The sequence below is a fragment of the Rhinatrema bivittatum genome, chromosome 5 (genome assembly GCF_901001135.1).
Source record: "Rhinatrema bivittatum chromosome 5, aRhiBiv1.1, whole genome shotgun sequence".
NCBI classification, from domain to species: domain Eukaryota; kingdom Metazoa; phylum Chordata; class Amphibia; order Gymnophiona; family Rhinatrematidae; genus Rhinatrema; species Rhinatrema bivittatum.
In genome coordinates, this window is record NC_042619.1 from 132,366,606 (window position 1) to 132,387,317 (window position 20,712).

At 42.8% G+C, this 20,712-nt stretch overlaps 1 protein-coding gene across 1 annotated transcript in view; it reads right to left on the reverse strand.

Moving 5' to 3' along the window:
• The window catches only part of DGKH (diacylglycerol kinase eta), a 735,022-nt gene that overhangs the window by 260,152 nt on the left and 454,158 nt on the right, over positions 1 to 20,712 (reverse strand). Inside the window, 5 exon segments of the mRNA XM_029602950.1 lie at positions 3,687 to 3,826; positions 4,639 to 4,747; positions 6,958 to 7,120; positions 7,748 to 7,850; positions 10,811 to 10,936. Coding sequence (XP_029458810.1) covers positions 3,687 to 3,826; positions 4,639 to 4,747; positions 6,958 to 7,120; positions 7,748 to 7,850; positions 10,811 to 10,936 — 641 coding nt within the window.

Below are 20,712 nucleotides of genomic sequence, written 5' to 3' on the forward strand. Positions count from 1 at the left end.
CCGAATGAGAGGAGGGTGGTGGAGTTGGAGATTTGGTGAGGATTTCCTTTAAGATAAGAATCTCGGTTTTGTCGCTGTTTAGGACCAGGTTGAGGGTGGAAAGTAGATGGTTAATTTCTTGGAGGCAGGTGGTCCAGTGGTTAAAAGCTTTTTGAAGAGAGTCTTTGATCGGCATGAGGATTTGGACATCGTCTGCGTAAAGATAGTGGGATAGTTTTAGCTTTGTGAGTAAGTGGCAGAGTGGTAGCAGGTATATGTTGAAGAGTGTTGGAGATAGGGAAGATCCTTGTGGGACACCCAGGTTGGTCTTGACTTTGTAGAACCTGTTGGACAGGAAGGATCTGAGCCAACCAAGGGCAGGACCTTTGACGCCAATGTCTGTTAGTTGTTCAAGAAGGATGTTATGGTTTACAGTGTCAAAGGCGGCGGACAGATCGAGGAGAGCGAGAAGATAAGTTTGTCCTTTTTCCATGTTTAAAAGGATAGTGTCTGCTAGGGATATGAGCAGGGTTTCTGTGCTACGTGTTTTTCGAAATCCGTGTTGCGTGGTGGAGAGAATGTTGTGCTCCTCGAGATAATCTGATAGCTGTTTGTTGACTATTTTTTCCATGATTTTTGCAATCATGGGAAGGTTAGCTATTGGGCGGAAGCTAGATGGGTCTGTAGGAGATAAGTTCGGCTTTTTTAGAATAGGTTTGAGAATAGCGAGCTTAAGAGGGTCTGGCACTGATCCTTGGGATAAAGAGAGGTTAATGATATCTGAGATTGGCTTTGAGATGGTGTTTGGGATGTTGAAGAGCAGGTTAGGCAGTATCGGGTCTGAGGGATGTGAGGCTGGTTTCAGTTTTTTGAGGAAATTTTCTACTTCCAGTGATGATGTTGGTTCGAACACTTCAAGCATTGAGTTTGGTTTCGGTGAAGAGGGGAGGGCGAGAGAAGGTGTTCCAGGGGGCGAGTGAAACGCGGTGGTTAGGTTATTGATTTTTTTCTCGAAGAATTGTGCAAGTTCAGTTGCTTTGTTGAGTGCTAAGTCATCAGGAATGGTGGGGGGAGATGGCTTGGAGAGTGCCAAGACATATGTGAAGAGAGCTTTCGTGTTGAAGATGAAATGGTGGATTTTCTTAGCAAAGAAGTCTTTCTTCATTCTGAGGATGGCGATCCTGTAAGCGTTAAGGAGGGATTTGTAGGCTGCAAGTGTAGATGTGGATGGATTTTTTCGCCAAATGTGTTCTTTTTTCCTTAGGTCTTGTTTGAGGCCTTTAGGTCTGGGGTGAACCATGGTTTTCTGTTCTGGGAGGAGGGGCATATGACTTTGGTAGAGGTAGGGCAAACTTGATCTGCAACTTTTGTGGTGATATTGATCCATGAGGTGATGGCTGTATCTGCGTTTGAGAGGTCGAGAGGAATTAGTTCCTTTGAAAGGTGGTAGTTGAGGTAGTCAGAGGAGCAGGGTTTTCTAAATTGTATGGTAGTTTTAGGGGAGGATTGAGGAGGGTGATCTTTGATCTTCATCGATGTGGAGATGATTCGGTGGTCCGACCAAGGGACTGGAGAGCTGTCAGGCGTGGAGGAGATAGAGATGCCGTCATTGATGAATATAAGGTCAAGGGTGTGGCCCGCTGTGTGTGTGGGGCAGGTAACTATTTGAGAGAAGCCAAGGTAGCTGAGTGAAGAGAGTAGCGTTTCGCAGTTGTTAGATTGTGGGGAAGCATCTACATGCAAATTAAAATCTCCCAATATGATAGCTGGTTTGGTTGCGTTAATGTGTTTCGTTATCAGTTCGATGATGGGAGAGGGGTTGGAATCCAGGATTCCTGGAGGAGCGTAGATAAGACAGATTTGGAGGTGAGGTGATTTGAAAAGGGCCACTTCTATGTTGTAAGTAGCGTTGGAAAGTTGTAAGGTGAGGCCTAACCCTTTTTTTGCCGCTAATAGAAGACCACCTCCTCTTTTCTTAAGTCTGGGTATGGAAAAGATATCGTAAAGATTAGTGGGAAGTTCGTTTGTGATGACTATGTCCGTGGTTTTCAGCCATGTTTCCATGATGGCACAGATGTCTGGACTGACTTCTACGAGGTAGTCGTTGAGGATGTGTGCTTTTTTGGTGAGAGATTGAGCGTTGAAAAGTAAGAGAGTGAAGAGTGAAAGACCCAATAGCTGTGTGAATGGAGAAATCATAATTGGTATGAGTCTCTGTTGTTGGGTGGAGGGAGGGTCGATTATTGTAGCCTGTTTTTTCTGTTTTTCAGGTGGTATTTAATTGCTGGGATGGTGAAGGTTCGCATTTTTATGTTTGAGAGGAGGGGATTTCCAGTGAAGTCGTGGAGTAGATGATAGGTAGGAGGTAGGTGACAGGTGGGGGTGAAGGTAGCTTCCGGTTAGTAGTGAATTCAATGCTGGACCCAAAGGTTGGTGGGAGGAAATTGTGCTATTAGAACACTGAGGGGAAAGTAGGGTAGGGGGCTGCTCCGGAGGGGCTGCACGAAGGGGCGCACAAAGGGGCTGGCCCCTTTGTCGCACGACGCCAGGAGGAGCGGCTGGGATTTAAATCCTCTGCTTTACCTCAGCTGCTGACGTTTCGCTAAGGCCTGTCCTTGATAGGCTGCTTCTCTGAAGGGTGAAGCAGAGGCATCTGCCGCGAGGCCAGTGCTGGAGCCTTGGAGGTGAGTGCTGTGCGAAATCAAGGCCTTGCCCCGACGGGCTTCAGCGCCGGCTGCGCAAGCCTGGAGCTGCCGTCTGGGTCAGGTGGCGCGTTGGCGGCGGTCGCGGTCGAAAGGACGCCGGGAGGAGCGGCTGGGATTTAAATCCCCCACTTTACCTCAGCTGCTGACGTTTCGCTAAGGCCTGTCCTTGATAGGCCTTACATTTCTTACATTGGCACCTTGCATGATGAAACACTCTCAGAGCTAAGAGTACTTCACAAATGACTCCACTAGGATGTGCAGTTCAATAACGATGACTTGACTTTTTACATTTTTAGACCACTTATTTTTCCAAATTTCACTGTGTTTATACCCTACTTCAAAGAACAGTAAAGGATGCTAGGGAATTGCATAACAATATGAAAGTTGAAAATAATTACAAAAAATAGGGGTATCACATGATGTATCGGGTAATAATGCAGACCACAGATTTAGCAAAACAGCAAGCGTCTGTTGGAAACAGATGAATACAGCCTGGCAAATCATTGCACAATCAAGTGAATTAGTCAAGAAGAGAGGCATTTCCCTTTTCATTTCTTTCTCAAAATCAACTAATCCTGCCCCCTTCATCTTCCTAACTAAAATGGGTAAGACATGCGGAGAGACAATTCTCAAAAAGCCATTGACCTGGACACAACCAATTTATTGGGAAAACTGCCCATCCTTATCCCGATTAAAATTCTATGCAGGATTTCATGGCACACTTACTGTTAGCAGGGTGAAGGGGGGCATTCCCAGGGAAGAAGCATGTTGAACCAGATTAGGAAATACTGGACACAAATTGCCTTTTCCTGTGTGCACGTGATATTTGCCAGCCAAAATTAGCCAAGCACAAAAAGCAGGTACAAAGTCAGCAGCCCAGTTGTACTTCAGGGGAATTTTCAGAGGAAAGTCGTTGCACCTGGGTGGGCTGTTCTGAAAATTGTCCCACCCTCCCCACAAAACTATGAGCTACTTTTTTAAGCCGGCTGCATTTCCCTTTACCTGTCTAGCATTTTCGTGCTAGCTCGTTCTAGCTTTTCCAGAATTTGAGGAAGTTGCGTGTCGTCATCACATGACCCTCCCCAGCCAAGGACACGGGCCAGGTCATTTCCAGTACCGAGGGGAAGCACTCCCAGGTGACACTAGAACACAGCAGTGAGGACAAGAATAAAAAATGTGAAATTAAAACTAAAACTACAAAGTCACTTTAAATTACTTCTGCTTGAATGTATAAATAATAAACAGGGAACGACAACACAGACTATTAAACACAAACCTCAAATACTGAAAATGATTCTTTAACAAAGGAAAACCAAGAATAGTCAACCAACTGCACAGCTCCTAGAGTCACTGCCTTCCCTCTTCATATGAACCGCCCCACCAGGCTTGGCTTGCTCATCAGTCTGTTCTTTCACAAAACTGCTCCTGCATGTCATTTTGTTTAGGAACAAATGTCTCTAGCGCACAGCAAGTCCCGATTTTATTACTTCTTTTCAATTTTCACCACATCACAGCAACAGTCTCCACTGTCAACAAACATACTCCAGATATACTACTCTCACAGCTCCCAAGCGTTGAGAACTTTATAAGAGGGTGAACAGCTGTCGGCAAGCAGATCAGATCGGAGGAAGCTACCCTCAGAAACATATTTTATAAAATTCATCTTAAATTATGCAGTTTCCTCCATCTGAAAATGATTTTTTTTGTACAATTCAGGTATAACAAGATCCCCCAAAATATTTGATATGTGTGTGTGTCTCTGTATCTTACCTGTTCCATGAAAGGCTTGAGCTTCCATATCCAATTAAATATCTCAGCTTTACCTTCATGCTTAACCACCATGGCATACAATCCCAACTTTGTATTTTCCCTTCGGTTTTCATGTCTTTGTGTTTCAAAGTACTTTGAGGCAGTTAAAGCCTCTGAGCCAAGCAAGTCCATCATGCAGACTTACCTGTTTGTGCAAACTCAGCTTATCAATTTCTGACAATACCCAACCAACGCTACCATCTCCTCCACACACAAGAATGCGGAAATTGTCAAACTTCTGAAATAAGCGTAAACTGGAGGACGGAGAAAAATAGCACAGATTAGAATTTTGTCTTGACCGCAATCTTTTATTGCCTTTTTGTATGAAACATATCTAAAGAACAGGGCAATCTTATAGGGATAATAAGGATTTAATTACTTGCATATCCAAATCTGAGTTCAAGGTGAGTTATAAATCAGGTACAGGAGGTATTTCCCTGCCCCAAAGGGCTTGCAATTGTATTTGAGACAATGGAGGGTAAAGTAATTTGCTCGAGGCTACAAGAAGCATCAGCAGGATTTGAACCCTGGCTTTCCTGGTTCTCAGCCTGCTGCTCTACCCATTAGACGACTATCCCACTCCCAATGAAATAAATAAATATGCATCAGGTACTGGAGTATTCAATAAAAATGTATATGTATCTGTTCCATCACGTTAGCTGCTGAAATATAAGGGAGTAATTTTTTAAAGGATTTATGCACATAAATCCTGGTTTATGCATGTAAATTGGTTTTTGAAAATTATCCAGGGGGTTTGCATGGGGAAATTAATTTGATTACATGTACACTTTTCCGTGCACCCACAGTAGACATTCCAAGGGACAGAGCTGGGGTGGAGAAAGCACTTATGCACATACCGTCGAAATTACCTTCCCTATGTTAAAATATATGTGGCTATTTCTTCTTCCTTTGTCTTTGATCCCCCTCTCCAGAAGGCATGCCTGGTTGGCACTAGGTAATCTTTGTCGACCTGGGGCCTGGAGCAGCATCTCCTATAAGGTACATCCTCAGGGCTACTCGTTGGCCAGTAGAGGCCTCCACAGTAGCAGCAACCATCGTGCCTTCTTCCTTGGGATTGAGTGCACAGACTCTACAGCATACCCAGTCCCAGCCACTCCGAGAGAGCGCACAGCTCCACAGCTGGAGCCAGGATGCTGCTCCAAAAATTTTACTTTGATTTTATTCAACATAAGTAATTTTCAGTATGTGGCATATTACTTTCAAATCCCCTGAAATTTGCATTTCTAAAAATTACCATGTAAAAATCATTTTTGTTTTATTTGTGGATCACAAGCAATCATATGTTAGGATTTATGTACAACAAATCAGCTTTAATATTGTACTAATGAATAAAAATACTTTTTGTGAGAGTAGCATGCACAATACTATTACATAAAAAGATTTAAAATTTAGTAGCCTAACACTATGTAATGCACAATGCAAAACTCCTACTTTCATTAAAGTATTTTTACCTAAATAAATGAATAAATTCTGGCACGTGGCACCATTTGTATTCAACAACCACATAAAGGGGCCGAGCACACTGTATAACCCACAGACTGACGCGGGTTGAATAGGCGCTAATGAATCCCCTAATGCAATAAGGGGATTAGCACCTATTCAATGCGCGTCTGACGCGGAGTGAGTCTAATAGCGCTAATCACAGCATGTGATTGAGGCAATTAGCATTCACTACAGATGCAAAAAAAAAAATATATCGTTGCGATATTAAGTAGGAGGAAAAACAAAATTAAATAAAGATAAAAAATAGAAAAAAAAAACCCCCACTGGCAATCAGGTGCAGGAAACAGATGCTCGAATGACAAGCGTCCTTTTCCTGAACCCACTGGCTGTGCGGTTGTGCAGCATTTAGGAAAACTAAACTCGGCTTTGGTTTTCCTAACCGGCGTTCCACCGACGCCGATCGGGATCTCCTTAGCAAGGAGGTGCTAGGGACGCGCAAGCAACCTTAGCGCCTCCTTACTAACGCGAACCCCTAATTTAATTATATTGCATGGCGCCTGGGCCGCATTAAGAATGTGGGCGCTGAATGTTCAGCGCCCGCTTTCTGCGCACAGTTATTGCATTGGCCCCAAAGGGTTTCTTTTACCACAGTCAGAGGAAAAGCTGCCCCTTTTTTAACCAATTTAGTGGTACATTGCTTTTTGTTTCATAAATGATTCTCATTCCCCCAGTTTATAAATTATTTTAATACATTTTCGTCTCCCAATGAAAAAAAAAAAGATCCCATGGTTCTTCCTTTCTTTCTCTCTTGGGCATTTCTCCCAAAACAACAGAACAAAACGTGACAATTTCTGCAACCAGACAGTGAAATTTGGAATGTTTCGCGGCAGCTGACAGCCTCTCTCAATCACAGATGCTGCACGGCATCAGAATTCAGGCTACTGTCGGTGGGGAAAAATAGCAAGTAACCGGGAACTCAGAGCCCCGTACGTTTCCTTACCCTAAGTGAGGTCCTCCGTTCATTAAATCAAACACCTGAGCTGGATTTAGCAACTGCTTGAAGCGTCGCAGAAACTTCACTCCCTGATTGTCTCCGCTTTTGGAATTAACAAAAACTAAAAGAGGACTGGCACAGGATGGAGGGCAGGTGGCTTTCCAGAATCCTGTCAGAGCATTCGGAAACAAAGAATGGAAGGGGAGGGTTGTCACACAGACTGCACAGAGTGAGGGTTACCTGCAAAGCCCTGCCAGCTACTCTGCAACTGGACATTCTATAATGCACACATTTTGAAAAAATAAATAAAAATGTTATAGAATATGTTCTTTGAATTTTAAAACTGTGGTCAGTTTATACTTTGCAGTTCAGCTGTACAATCTGAAACATTTTACATAAAATACAGAACACACCATATCATAAAAGCATAGCGAGTGTGAAATGCTGGCAGCTAGTCATATGTTTCTTGAACATTGTTAACTGCATGTGTGATTAGAATAAAAAGTGAAAAATGAATGCAAATCATCAGGACAAAACATATGTTGTACCCCTAAACTCTTTATAGTCTCATATTTTCTAGGAAGTCCATATCATTAATGTAATCTACTTTTCCATTAATGCATAATTTAAAATGTTTGTTCCTGCTAAGCAAATTGAACTGCACTTAAAATAAAAGTATCTGTGCTAGCATGAATAATGGATAATCATAATTTCACTGCTTTAACCAAATGCACAGGAAAGTCTGTCTGTGTATATACTCATACAATATACAAACACTTATTCCATTACCACATACCGTCAGAATCAATGCTGTTGAGTGCAGTAGGAGGTATGATGGACACTTTACACTGGCCAAGGGGGCACTTTTGAGGGTACAGATCCTTGCAGGCAGTGTGCACCTACCAAAAAATTAAGCATCTTTCAGGATCACAAAGAATAAACATATCTCAGCATCTGATCGCCGCACTGATTTAAGCCGAATACATAGCTAAATGTTATCCAAATAAATGCTAATTAGATTGCTTGCAACAAAGTGCACCATATGTCACTGCATAATTTGGAAATGTTTGTTCCTGCTGTTGTACACACATACAAAACATTCAGAAATACTGCACTGTACGTTGCTCAGACTGCAGGAATTGGGATTTACAGACATTGCCTTCTTTTTCCTTTATTTTTGAAGGATAGTAAAGGAGGTGGGATGTCTGTAAATCCAAATTGGGGGTGTGGAGGTGTTCTGGATCAGGGGTATGTATTTGGAGCAGTGGGGATGAACTACAGTGAGAAAGGGAGTAGTTTGGGTAGGGTGTGGGGTGTCGCTGCATGACTGTATAACTTTTAAAAAATATATTTTTACTTTTGGGCCGCCCCAAGAGGCGATGGAGAGGTGCCCAGGTGGAAAGTTGTAGCTAAGGTTTTGGGAAATAACATGACTTCAGAAAGCTGTGTTATTTTATTTGAATAGGATTACCTAAGGATGAGCTACTTTGCATGCATTTTAAAATTTTTATGCATGCAAATGCATGCAAAGCAGCTCATCTAAATAGGGGTCACGGGTAAGATGACATGCTGAACACTCATCACCAGCTTTGTTAACCGTGTAAGATGCTGGACTTTCAGACAGCATGGAAAAGCAAGAGTAGATATGGGCATGTTTTTTCCATTTTTTTTTTTTTGAGCAGAGGAGGTTATTATATGTTAATGCCAGGGCATATGTTGTTTGTTTAGAGATTTAGTTGTTGTTTAATTATATTGTTTTTGCCTGTGTTTTACAACTGTTTTTAATGGATATTATGTGGCTTTGCCTTATTTGTTTTATTTTTGTTGTTTTCTTTTATAAATGTTTTGCTATAATCTGCTTGAAATTGTAGACAGGCAGAATATAAATAATGTAAATAAACAAAGAAAATAAATATATTGTATGATAAAGAGCATTTTGGCACAATATATCCTTATTGCACCTTAGTAAATATACCCCAAGTTAGTACCTGAGGGAGTGGAGAGTTAAGAGACTTTCCCAAGGAAATAAGAAGCATCAGTTAAAGAAGTGGGATTTGAAGTCTGCTTTCCCTGGTTCTCAGTCTACTGCTTTAGTTATTAGGTCAGGATCCTGCCAGGTCAGCGGTTCTTGTTGCTGGGGTGGGGAGGTGCTCAGTCTTGGGAATAGAGATGTGGAGGGTGCTGCACGGGATTGGGAGATGCAGGGAATGAAAATCCCCATATTAATTATCCCTTTCTCTATGGGCCCATTGGCATTGGGATTTTGAGATGCAGCATATATACTAAAATGTAGGGGTAGATTTTAATAGGTGAACGCGCGCGTCCATGTGCGTGCACTACCCTGCATGCACACATGGATGCGCTGATTTTATAACATGCGCACGCCGGCGTGTGCATGTTATAAAATTGGCGGGCTGCGCGTGCAAGATTTTTGCTAGTTTTGCGAGGCAACGCATCGCGGCCTTCCCCAGTTCCCTCCCAGTCCGCTCCAATTAAGGAGCAGACTGAGAAGGAACTTCCCTACCCTAGAGCCTCCCTTCCCTTTCCCCTCTCCTCCCCAACCCCTAAGTTCTATCTTTTTTTATTGTTTTTCTTTTTTTCCCCCAACTTACTTCAGGGCTCAGCCGGCACGCGAGGCTCCAGGACAGCGATCAATGCCGCTGTCCCAGCCCACCCCCCGCCCCATGCAGAAGGCCTGCACATATATGCGTACCGGCCTTTACACGCGTGGCTGAGCCTTTTTGAAAATAGGCTTGGCGCGCGCAAGGCCTGGCTACGTGCGTAAAGGCCGGATTTAACACAATACACGGGGGGGGGGGGGGGGGAATTTAAAATCCGTCCGTTAATGCTTAGTCCAAGGCAAGTATTACATTTTAGGCCTTAGGCATGCACTAAATCAGTGTTTCCCAACCCTCTCCTGGAGGCACACCTTGCCAGTCAGGTTGCCTGGATTGCCACAATGAATATGTATTTATTTATTTATTTATTTAGAGATTTTTATATACCGCGGCACGTTCAGAACATCACCTCGGTTTACAAAGAACCATAATGCAGCAACAAGCTTTACAATAAAGTAATTATAGAACAGTCATTGAAATACATGCAACAAGGTTTACGGATAAAATTAAATAGAACAACAACTGAAATACATGTGATAAATATACAAAGGTATACATTGGAAATTGTATAAATTGTATAAAAGGTATAAATTGGAAAAATATACATTGGAGACCCAGTGTATGCAAATCTATTTCATGCATATTCATTACTGATATCCTGAAAACCAAGCCGGTTAGGTGTGCCCCCTGGAGAGGGTTAGCAAACAATGCACTACAGAGCACATGGAGGACAACATATCATAGTAGTTTGTATATTCTTATTAAAGCCTCATTTGTATATGACATTGCTAAATTTACATGCAGATATGGTTTAATTTTAAGATGTATCTGCTAATATGTTGGGGGAGCAGCTTAATATACGTGCTAAGCAGGTAATTTTCAAAGGAGTTACACTGTAAATGTTACATACTATCATAGCAATTTTCAAAAACCGTTTACACGGTCAAAGTGCATTTACATGCATAAACTCTAATGGCATAAATTCAATGGCATATATTGCAGTAATTTTCAAAAGCTCACTTAGATGTGTGAAGTGCATTTACAAGTGTAAAACCCATATTTAACATGTAAATCCTTTTGAAAATTACCCCCTATATCATTTGTACATAGCACACTCTTTTTTGTGCTTGCTAAATGGCCTTAAAAAGCATGCTAACCGTTAGACATAGGCCCCATAATGTCTAGGAGTACAGAAACAGGGCCAGGGTCTAGGACATCGGTTAAAGTTGCACTGGCCTTACCATAGCTTTACACCAAAGGCACCGCCAATCTTGTAAGCGAAGCACACTGCCGCATGTCTTGTCACATACTGCACATTTGGCACTGACAGGCAAATTGCCTTCCAGCCATTGGTGAGGCATTGCTATCTGTAAGAGATAACGGATTTAGAAAAGGATTTTGGCAAGGAGATTCTAAGAAAAAGGAAAGGTCAATTCTTGAGATCTGAATGTTTTTTTTTATACTTGCCCTTTAGCATTTAATAGCATTTGGCATGAAATACATCAGCAAACATTCTATTTTCAAACATGTTTTCCTTTTAAAGAACATGAATCGCCTAACAACGCTGAAAAATTCTGTCCCTTTCAGTGCCTGACACTTAATATTATTCACTCCTTCACTGTCTGTTAATTGTCTGTCGTCCCCCCCCCCCCCCCCACACACACACACACACTGTCACATGTCAGTGAAAGGACCAATCCCCTTTCAAAAGGTTATCTTTTTAGAATTTTGAAAGGGGATTGGTCCTTTCCTTGATATGTGTCAATGAAAGGACCAATCAAAGGTCAGTGAAGGAACAGCCTTGCCAGGAAGGGTCAACTCTGGCAAGGGTTCCCAGGTGGGGAGGGGGGATTGGGCATCAGAGATGCATGGCATGTTTTGTTTTTTTTTCAGGGGAGAATAATGAGGTGGGAGGCTGACCAGACCTAAAAGACCGGTCCCTGCTGGACTGACTGAGATGAGAGGGAGGAAGAAATGGCGGATCAAGGACCCGGAGTGCCTGGCCAGTTGGGCCAGAGTTGGAAGCAGTTCGATGTATTCGGGAAGGAGGGAGGACTTGCCAGGCCAACCCACACAGCCGGCCTGGCTTACTGCATCCCGCAGGGGCCTCTCATTTTAGCATGGATGCAAAATAAAACCAGGGCTAGAATCTAACTCTGATTTTAGCATGGGCTTTATTACTTTGGCCCCAGAGTAGTAAAGGAGAAATGACAAAAACAGCATTACTAATAGAAGCATCAGTTCTAAGGGACTATTCTATACTATGCATGGCGAGGGAGAAAATTATCATTTCCAAACCAGTGTAATCGGGGACCAAGAAAATGTGGCCTACAGAAACAATTCTAATTGTTTGGGTGCCACTCACTTAATTAAAAAGGAATTCCAAGCTCACCTAGATATGTTACCTGTATATATGAACATAACAACATAAGACTTGCCATACTGGATGAGAACAAAGGCTCAGATTTTTAGGCATTATAAAGAATTTTTTAAAAGTGTTAAAACACCATGGGGCAGATTTTAAAAGCCCTGCTCGCGTAAATCCAGCCGGATTTATGCGTGCAGGGGACTTGCACGCCGGCGCACGCCGGGGGACTTGCACGCCGGCGCACCTATGTTGCATAGGCCGCCGGCATGCGCAAAGTCCTGGGACGCGCGTAAGTTCTGGGGCTTTGCTTGGGGGGCGGCGCTGCATCAGAGGGCGTTCCGGGGGTGGGGCCGTGGGCGTGGTGCTGGCCCGGGGGCATTCCGGGGGCATGGCCGAGGCCTCCGAACCAGCCCCTGGGCTGGGGAATGGCACGCTGGCAGCCCGCCGGCGCAGGCGTAACTTTCTGAACAAAGGTAGGGGGAGGATTTAGTTAGGGCTGGGGGTGGGTTAGGTAGGGGAAGGTGGGGGGGCCGGAAAAAAAGTTCCCTTCGGAGCGGCCTTGGAGGGAACAGAGGCAGGCTGCTCGGCTTGGCGCGCACAGGTTGCACAATTGTGCACCCCCCAGCGCGCGCTGGGGGTGCACAATTGTGTGGGCGTAGATTTGTTTGCGCAACGCGCAAACAAATCTACGCCCACGCATAACTTTAAAAATCTACCCCCATTTTTTAAGCAAGCATTTCCAGACCAATGCAAGACATAAATCTCCAGGTTTCTTATTCATTCCTATATTCTCTATTTTATTTTACTTTTGTCTATTTTTAGGTCATTTTAATTTAAAACTATTTTTATCTCTTACGTTATTGTTTTAATGTGTGTCTTTCAATCAATTATGGATGTATTATTGTAACCCGCCCCGAACTTTGGAGGGTGCGGGTAATAAATATTTTTAAAGCCCAGTATCCTGTTTCCAACAGTGGCCAAGCCAGGTCACAAGAACCTGGCAGGATCCCAAGGGGTAGACAAATTCCACACTGCTTATCCCAAGAATAAGCAGTGGATTTCTGCCACTCTATCTTAATAATGGTTCCTCAGGAACTTGTCCAAAACTTTTTTAAATGCAGCTATACTAACAACTTTCACCACGTCCTCTGGAAGCGAATTCCAGAGTTTAATTAGCATTGAGTAAAAAATTATTTTATCTTATTAGTTTTAAATGTATCACCTAGTAACTTCATTATGTATCCACTGGTCTTTGTACTTTTTGAAAGAGTAAACAACTAATTAACATTTGCTCATTCCATTCCACGCATTATTTTATAGACCTCTATCATATCTCCCCTCAGTCATCTCTTCTCCAAGCTGAAGAATCCTAGCCTCTCTAGCCTTTCTTCATAGGAAAATTGTTCCATCCCCTTTATCAGTTTGGTCGCCCTTCTCTACTTTTTTTTAATTCTGCTATATCTTTTTTGAGATGTGGTGACCAAAACTGCACACAATACTCAAGATGAGGTCGCACCATGGAGTGATACAGAGGCATTATGATATTCTCTGTTTTGTTCTCCATTCCTTTCCTAATAGTCCCTAGCATTCTATTTGCTTTCTTGTCTGATGTTGCACTCTGAACAGAAGATTTCAACGTATTTTCAACGATGACATCTAGATCCTTTTCCTGAGTGGTGACTCCTAATGTGCATCACTTTGCACATGTCCACATTAAATTTCATTTGCCATTTGCATGCCTAGTCTCCCTCTTTTGCAATATCCTTTGCAATTTCTCACAATCCTCTTGGGATTTAGCAAGTTTGAATAATTTTGTGTCATCAGCATATTTGATCACTTCACTTGTTCCCATTTCCATGGGGCACTCCTCTATTCACCTTTTTTCATTGGGAAAATTTACCATTTAGCCCTACTCTCTGTTTACTATATTTTAGCCAGTTGGCAATCCACAATTGGACACTGCCCCTATCCCATGACTTTTTAATTTTGTAAGAAGTCTCTTGTGAGGGAATTTATCAAATGCTTTCTGGAAATCCAGATAAACTATATGAACTGGCTCACCTTTATCCACGTTTATTTCCACCCTCAAAAAAATGTGGCAAATTTGTGAGTCAAGACTTCCCTTGGCTAAATCCATGTTGGCTTTGTCCCATTAAACTATGCTTATCTATATGTTCAGCAATTTTGTTCTTTATGATAGTTTCTACCATTTTGCCTGTGTTCTGGGTTCAGATCGTGCACACGGGCATTCTGCCCAGGGGCTCTGACCCGGGGGGCTAATCTCACAGGACTACCTTGGGGATCTACCCATTATAAACACACACAATTACTGGGATTATACCTGGGGGCTTGAACGCAGGATTTTATTCTCTACACAAACTTTGATTCAGTACATCACGGTTCCAGGTACTTAGGAAAGTAAGTTTATTTGAGCAAAAGGAGAATAGAACAAATAAAATCAGATCATACAGGAGAAGTAATGGTAGATAATAAAAATTGCTACATATACATATATAAAATGTTTACATGTTTCCAAAGGATCAGCTTGTGCTATCATGTCCAGAAGAGTGCTCACCCTCTCCCTAGCTGTTATTACTCCTTATCCACTAAAATGCTTGGAAAAGCAGCAATGTTCCCTCCAAGATCTTATCAATCTCAGGTGCAGCTGCAGGGCCTTCACTTTCTCTCAAGCTTTACTATAAGTTAATTGCTTGCCGTCTCGTCATAGACCTACTGGAATAACTAAAATAAACAGACTCTTGCCTGTTCGTAAACATTTCACAGTGCAAAACAGTAAACAGGAGTTCACTCAGGGGTTGACCTGTGGCCTTCAAACTAGTCTGTGTCTGGATGAAAACTCTTAATCCATACAGCCTAACCTCTACATACATTCTTAGCAAAAATAACAAAAAAACAATGACTCCAACAGCCTGGCACAGACGTCAGATTCACTGGTCTGTAGTTTCCTGGATCACACCTTGATCCCTTTTAAAAAATTGGCATACAATGGCAACTTTCCATTCTTCAGGTACCATAGATGATATTACTGATAGTTTACAAATTTCCAAAAACAGGTCCACAATTTCATTTCTCAATTCTTTCAGCATTCTGGGAATTATACCATCTGATCCAGGTGATTTGCTACTCTTTAGTTTGTCAATTTGCCCTAATACATGTTCCAGGTTCACTGAGATTTGTTTGAGTTCTTCTGAATCCTCACCTTTGACTATCATTTCTGGCATGGGTATATCTTACATCTTCCTCAGTGAAAAGCAGAACATACAATTCATTTAGTCTCTCTGTTATGCCTTTGTCATCCCTAAGTGACCCTTTTACCACTTGATTATCTAATGGTCCAACTGACTCCCTTGCAGGTTTTTGCCTTGAATGTATCTGAAAAAGTTATTATGAGGTTTTTGCTCCCATGGCAAGCTTCTTTTCAAATTCTCTCTTTGCCTTCCTTAAGAACATAAGAACATGCCATACTGGATCAGACCAAGGGTCCATCAAGCCCAGCATCCTGTTTCCAACAGTGGCCAATCCAGGCCACAAGAACCTGGCAAGTACCAAAAAACTAAGTCTATTCCATGTTATCGTTGCTAGTTATAGCAGTGGCTATTTTCTAAGTCAACTTAATTAATAGCAGGTAACGAACGTTGGTATAGAAAAGCAAATAAATAAATAATGGACTTCTCTTCCAAGAAAGTATCCAATCCTTTTTTAAACACATCTATACTAACTGCACTAACCATATCCTCTGGCAACAAATTCCAGAGTTTAATTGTGCGTTGAGTAAAAAAGAACTTTCTCCGATTAGTTTTAAATGTGCCACATGCTAACTTCATGGAGTGCCCCCTAGTCTTTCTATTATCCGAAAGAGTAAATAACCGATTCACATCTACTTATCAACCCTTATCAATGCTTTGCATCTGACTTGCCAGTACTTACGCTGTTTCCTGTTTTCTTCATTTGGATCCCTTTTCCATTTCTTGAAAGATGTTCTTTTAGGTTTTATAGCTTCTCTCACTTCATCTTTTAACCATGTTGGTAGTCATTTAGCCTTCCTTCCATCTTTTCTAATGCATAGAATACATCTGGTCTGGGATTCCAAGATGGTATTTTTAAACAACTTCCATGCCTGAGCTAAGCTCTTAACCTTTGCTGTTGCTCCTTTCAGTTTTTTTCCTAACCATTTTCCTTTTAGCATAGTCACCTTTTTGAATGTTAAATGCTGTTGGAGTAGATTTCTTTTTTGTGCTCTCTCCAGTTATTAAGTCAAATTTGATAATGTTGTAATCACTATAGCCAAGTGGCTCCACCAAATCCTTTGTTCCACTAAGGACTAGGTCTAAAATAGTTTCCCCTCTTGTTGGTTCTTGTACCAGCTGCTCCATGAAGCAGTCAATTATTTCATTTAGGAATTTTTCTTATCTAGAATGTCCTGATGTAACATTCACTCAGTCAATACTGGGGTAATTTAAATCACCCATTATTACTGTGCGGCTGATTTCATTCGCTTCCCTAATTTCTTTTAGCATTTCATTGACTGTTAGTTCATTCTGGCCAGGTGGACAGTAACAACCCCCCCCCCCCCCCCCCCAACTACTATTTATTCCCTTTTTCATCTAGAATTTCTATCCATAAAGATTCAACATTGCATTTTGTTTCCTGCAGAACTTTTATCCTGTTAGACTCAATGCTCCCTTTAACATATAGTGCTACCCCTCCACCAATTTGATGCATCCTATCATTTTGATACAATTTGTACCCTGATGTCAGTATTCCATTGGTTATCCTCATTCTACCAGGTCTCTGAGATGCCAATTATATCTACCTCTTCACCCAGTGCTATACACTCTAACTCTCCCATCTTATTTAAACTTGTATACAGACATTTCAAAGAATGTTTTTTGTTTGTATTAACAACCTGCTCATCAGTTGACAGGGGTAAGTTGGAATGTTTTGCACTTTACTTAAAGATACCTGGTACTCTTCGGCATTTATTGCAATCTCTCTACTGGGATGCCCTATTTTCCCTGTTCTCTTCATATCCTTCCAAGACACATCATTCTGAACCATGTGCTTCTGAGTGACTGTCAGATTCCCCAATTATCTAGTTTAAAATCTGTGCTATCTCCTTTCTAAAGGTTAGTGCCGGTAGCTTGGTTCCACTCTGGTTAAGGTGGAGCCCTTTCTTTATGAAAAGGCCTCTTCTTCCCCAAAATGAAGCCTAGTTCCTAACAAACCTAAAACCCTCTTTTCTGCACCATTGTCTCATCAACGCATTGAGACTCTGGAGCTCTGCCTGTCTCTGGGGTCCTGCATGTGGAACAAGGTGCATTTCTAAGAATGCTACCCTGGAGGTTCTGGAGTTCAGCTTTCTACCTAAAACCATAAACTTGGCTTCCATAACCTTCCTCCTGCATTTTCCTATGTCATTTGTACCCACATGTACCAAGACAGCCAGCTCTTCCCCAGCACTATCTAAAATCCTATCTATGTGACACGTGAGGTCCGCCACCTTCGCACTAGGCAGGCAAGTTATCAAGAGATCCTTACATCCACCAGCCTCCCAGCTATCAACCTTCCTAATAATTGAATCAATCACCAACTGTCCTAACCCTTCCCTCCTGGGCACATGCCCCTGGAGACCTATTCTCAGTGCGAGAGTTTACTACAACACCTTGAGGGCAGGTTCTAGCTACAGGATTACTTTCTGCCTTATTAAGCTGATGCTCTCCTTCCATGTGATCTTTCATCTCCAAGGAAGCACAAGGGCTACCAGATTGGAGGTGGGACTTCTCTACTATATCCCTGAAGGTCTCCTCTATATACCTCTTTGTCTCCCTTAGCTCCTCCAGGTCTGCTACTCTAGCCTCTAGAGATCAGGCTCATTCTCTGAGGACTTGGAGCTCTTTGCACTTAGCGCACACACACACAACCTCTCGACAGCTGGGAGACAATCATATATGTGGCACTCAGTGCAAAAGGATGGAAAGGCTCCTTCTCGCTGATGGATTACTTCCTGCATCATAATTTTGCTGATTTGATATCGAATTAAAATTTCTAAGGGAGCAGGGATGTAAAGCTAACCTAAAGTATTTTTAGTCTATAGATTTGTTTTATATTTGACTCACAATGACCCTCAACCACTAGAATTAATCTCCCTATATCTTCCTAGTTACCCAACTTATTGAGTCTTGTTTTGAAGTAAATTACTTCTGTATAAAATCTGTAGCAAATTACTCCTACCAAACACAATTATCATGTAAAATCAAAATATATAAAACCAAAAAGAAACAGATAATATCTAGTAAACAGATAAGGATTAGCAAGGAAGTTTAAGGTAATGGCACACGTGCTTCAAGGTCCTCTCGCTGCAAGGGGTACGGGGCCTCTCGAAGCTAGGGCTGTTGAGTTTGAAGCCTGGATCACTCGCTGTGACCTCAGAGACCTCTCCTGGCGGCTGCTTGGAAAGGCATGCAGATGAGCTTTCTGTTCCTCTTCTGCTACAAGGAGTAAGGGGCCTCTGGAAGCTGGGGCTGTGGAGTTCAAAGCCTGGATCAGTCGCTGTAACCTCAGAGTTCTCTCCCAGGGGCTGCTGGGAACAGTATGCAGAAGAACATTCCAGTCTTCTTCTGCTGCCATTGTACAAGCTTCAGAAAGAAGTTTGGTATAATGCCAAGTATTAAGAAGAGCATTAGAAGTAAATTTGAGAGACTGCGACTTAGTGTTTGGGCACTTGCCAGGTACTTGTAGCCTGGATTGGCCACTGTTGGAAACAGGATGCTGGGCTTGATAGACCCTTGGTCTGACCCAGTATGGCAATTTCTTATGTTCTTAAATCCAACATATCCTGGCTTAAGAGTGAGGTGGCTTAAGATTGAGGTTCATTTTTTCATTATATGTGCAAAGGAAACCCAGTATAAATCCTCTTATCTCCAGTTCTTTACATATTGTATATACTCTGTATCAATAGAACAGCCTGCCCCCCCCCCCCCCCACCACCACCACCACCTCCAACAAGGGGGTAGAGCAGAACATTTCTCTGTATACATCACCATCTAGCAACTATTCAAATTCAGGTGTCATCTAAGTAATAGGAACACTGTTGTGTCCGTCGGTTCCTGACGCCCTCTCTCCGCCCTCCTCACCTCTGTGGCGCCTCCCTCTTCACCCGCGGGAAGATTGGCTGCCGCGGCGTTCCTCAGCCGAGGTCCTCCGGCATCCCCGGATCGGCTCCATGCTGCTAGCTGCCATGTTTCCTGGAGGCCTAGGGGCGCGCGCACGGCACGGCCCTGACTGAAGTACTGGCGATGGCGCGAACCTCGGGGGTGTCCCCCGAAGATGACGTCACCCGCGACGGATATTTAAGGTCTTAGAATTTGCTAACACATTGAGTTAGCAAGGGTTTTGCTACCTAAGCTACTCTGCCTCCTTGGACTAACCAGGGGTACCCACTCCTCGGGGGCCTCGCTCTCTCTCTTACTTTGTCAATTGCAGTCTGGAACCGGTACTCGCTCCTCGAGGGCCCTTGTTCCCGGACTTCTTCAAATTCACTTCTGCCTGGAAGACATCACTGCCTACTACATCTGTGAGTTACCATCGCTCTCTCTGAGCTTTCCCTGGAACCAGGTACTCGCTCCTCGAGGGCCTATACATTCCAGCTCCTGGGCTTCTATGAGACATTGTGTGAGTATTACCATCAGGTTCGGTACATGTACTCTGCTTACCCTGCCTACTCACTATATTTCAGTTTCTCTACAGCTCAGCCTCCAGGGACTGCTGTTCCAGCTTCCGAGGGACTACAGCCCAGCCGGGCATTCCAGCTCACTACTGCCACCTCTGGTGGTTCAGTCTACTGTCTAATAAAAGAACTAGTGTGTGTCTGTCTCCATACTCTGAGCCTGACCGGTGGTCCCTCTCAGGATCTTTCCCCTGGGGCGTGGTCATCTGCCACCGGTCCAAGGATCCACCCACAACTCTCCTATATATTACAGATTGCTAACTTCTATCTGATTGCTCCTCCCATCAGATAGAGGTTTCATTACAGATTGCTAACTCCGCCTACAGAATACATCAAACAGAAACTCTCTCTATTACCAGGCATATTGTAAAATATAAAATCCTGCAGAAAAAAAACAAACACTCAGGGCATATGTAGCAAACTTTCCATACCACAGCAACACTAATTCACAGGACTCCAACAGTAATAACCCTACCTATGATAAGGCAGCATTGCAAATATTACACCGGATTCTACAACACCAATGCACATCCTTTTGGGAAAACACAGTGAACCACCCTGCTATAGATTCCTACACTCTAGCAGAATATCTCAGCTTACTCACAACTTGCAGAACTCAGATAGACCTTTACCAAATACAGAACATTTGACCACAAATTACTATATGCAGACAAAAACTAAAATGGAAACCCCAAGAAACCAGATTCTACATGCAGTTGAAAACTAGAAAAATAGAAACAAAATTATATGTCCTCCTACTTTTATGCCAAGTCTCATCATTCTTGTAGGGAGTGTGGCATATTATGTTGGTGCTGTCAAGCTCCTGTCATTGTTCTTTTGGAGAATGAGGAGTGCTTTGTTACATAAAACTCACCCCTACCACGCAGAACAACAAGGATTTTGTGGCCCCAACATAATACTTCCCCCTTCCCTTTGTGGTAATTTGCTTCCCCCATTCCAGCACCAGTATATATTTGCCGAGCAACAGTATCCCCCGACTTCCTCTCTTTCCCCTTAGCATAACAGCC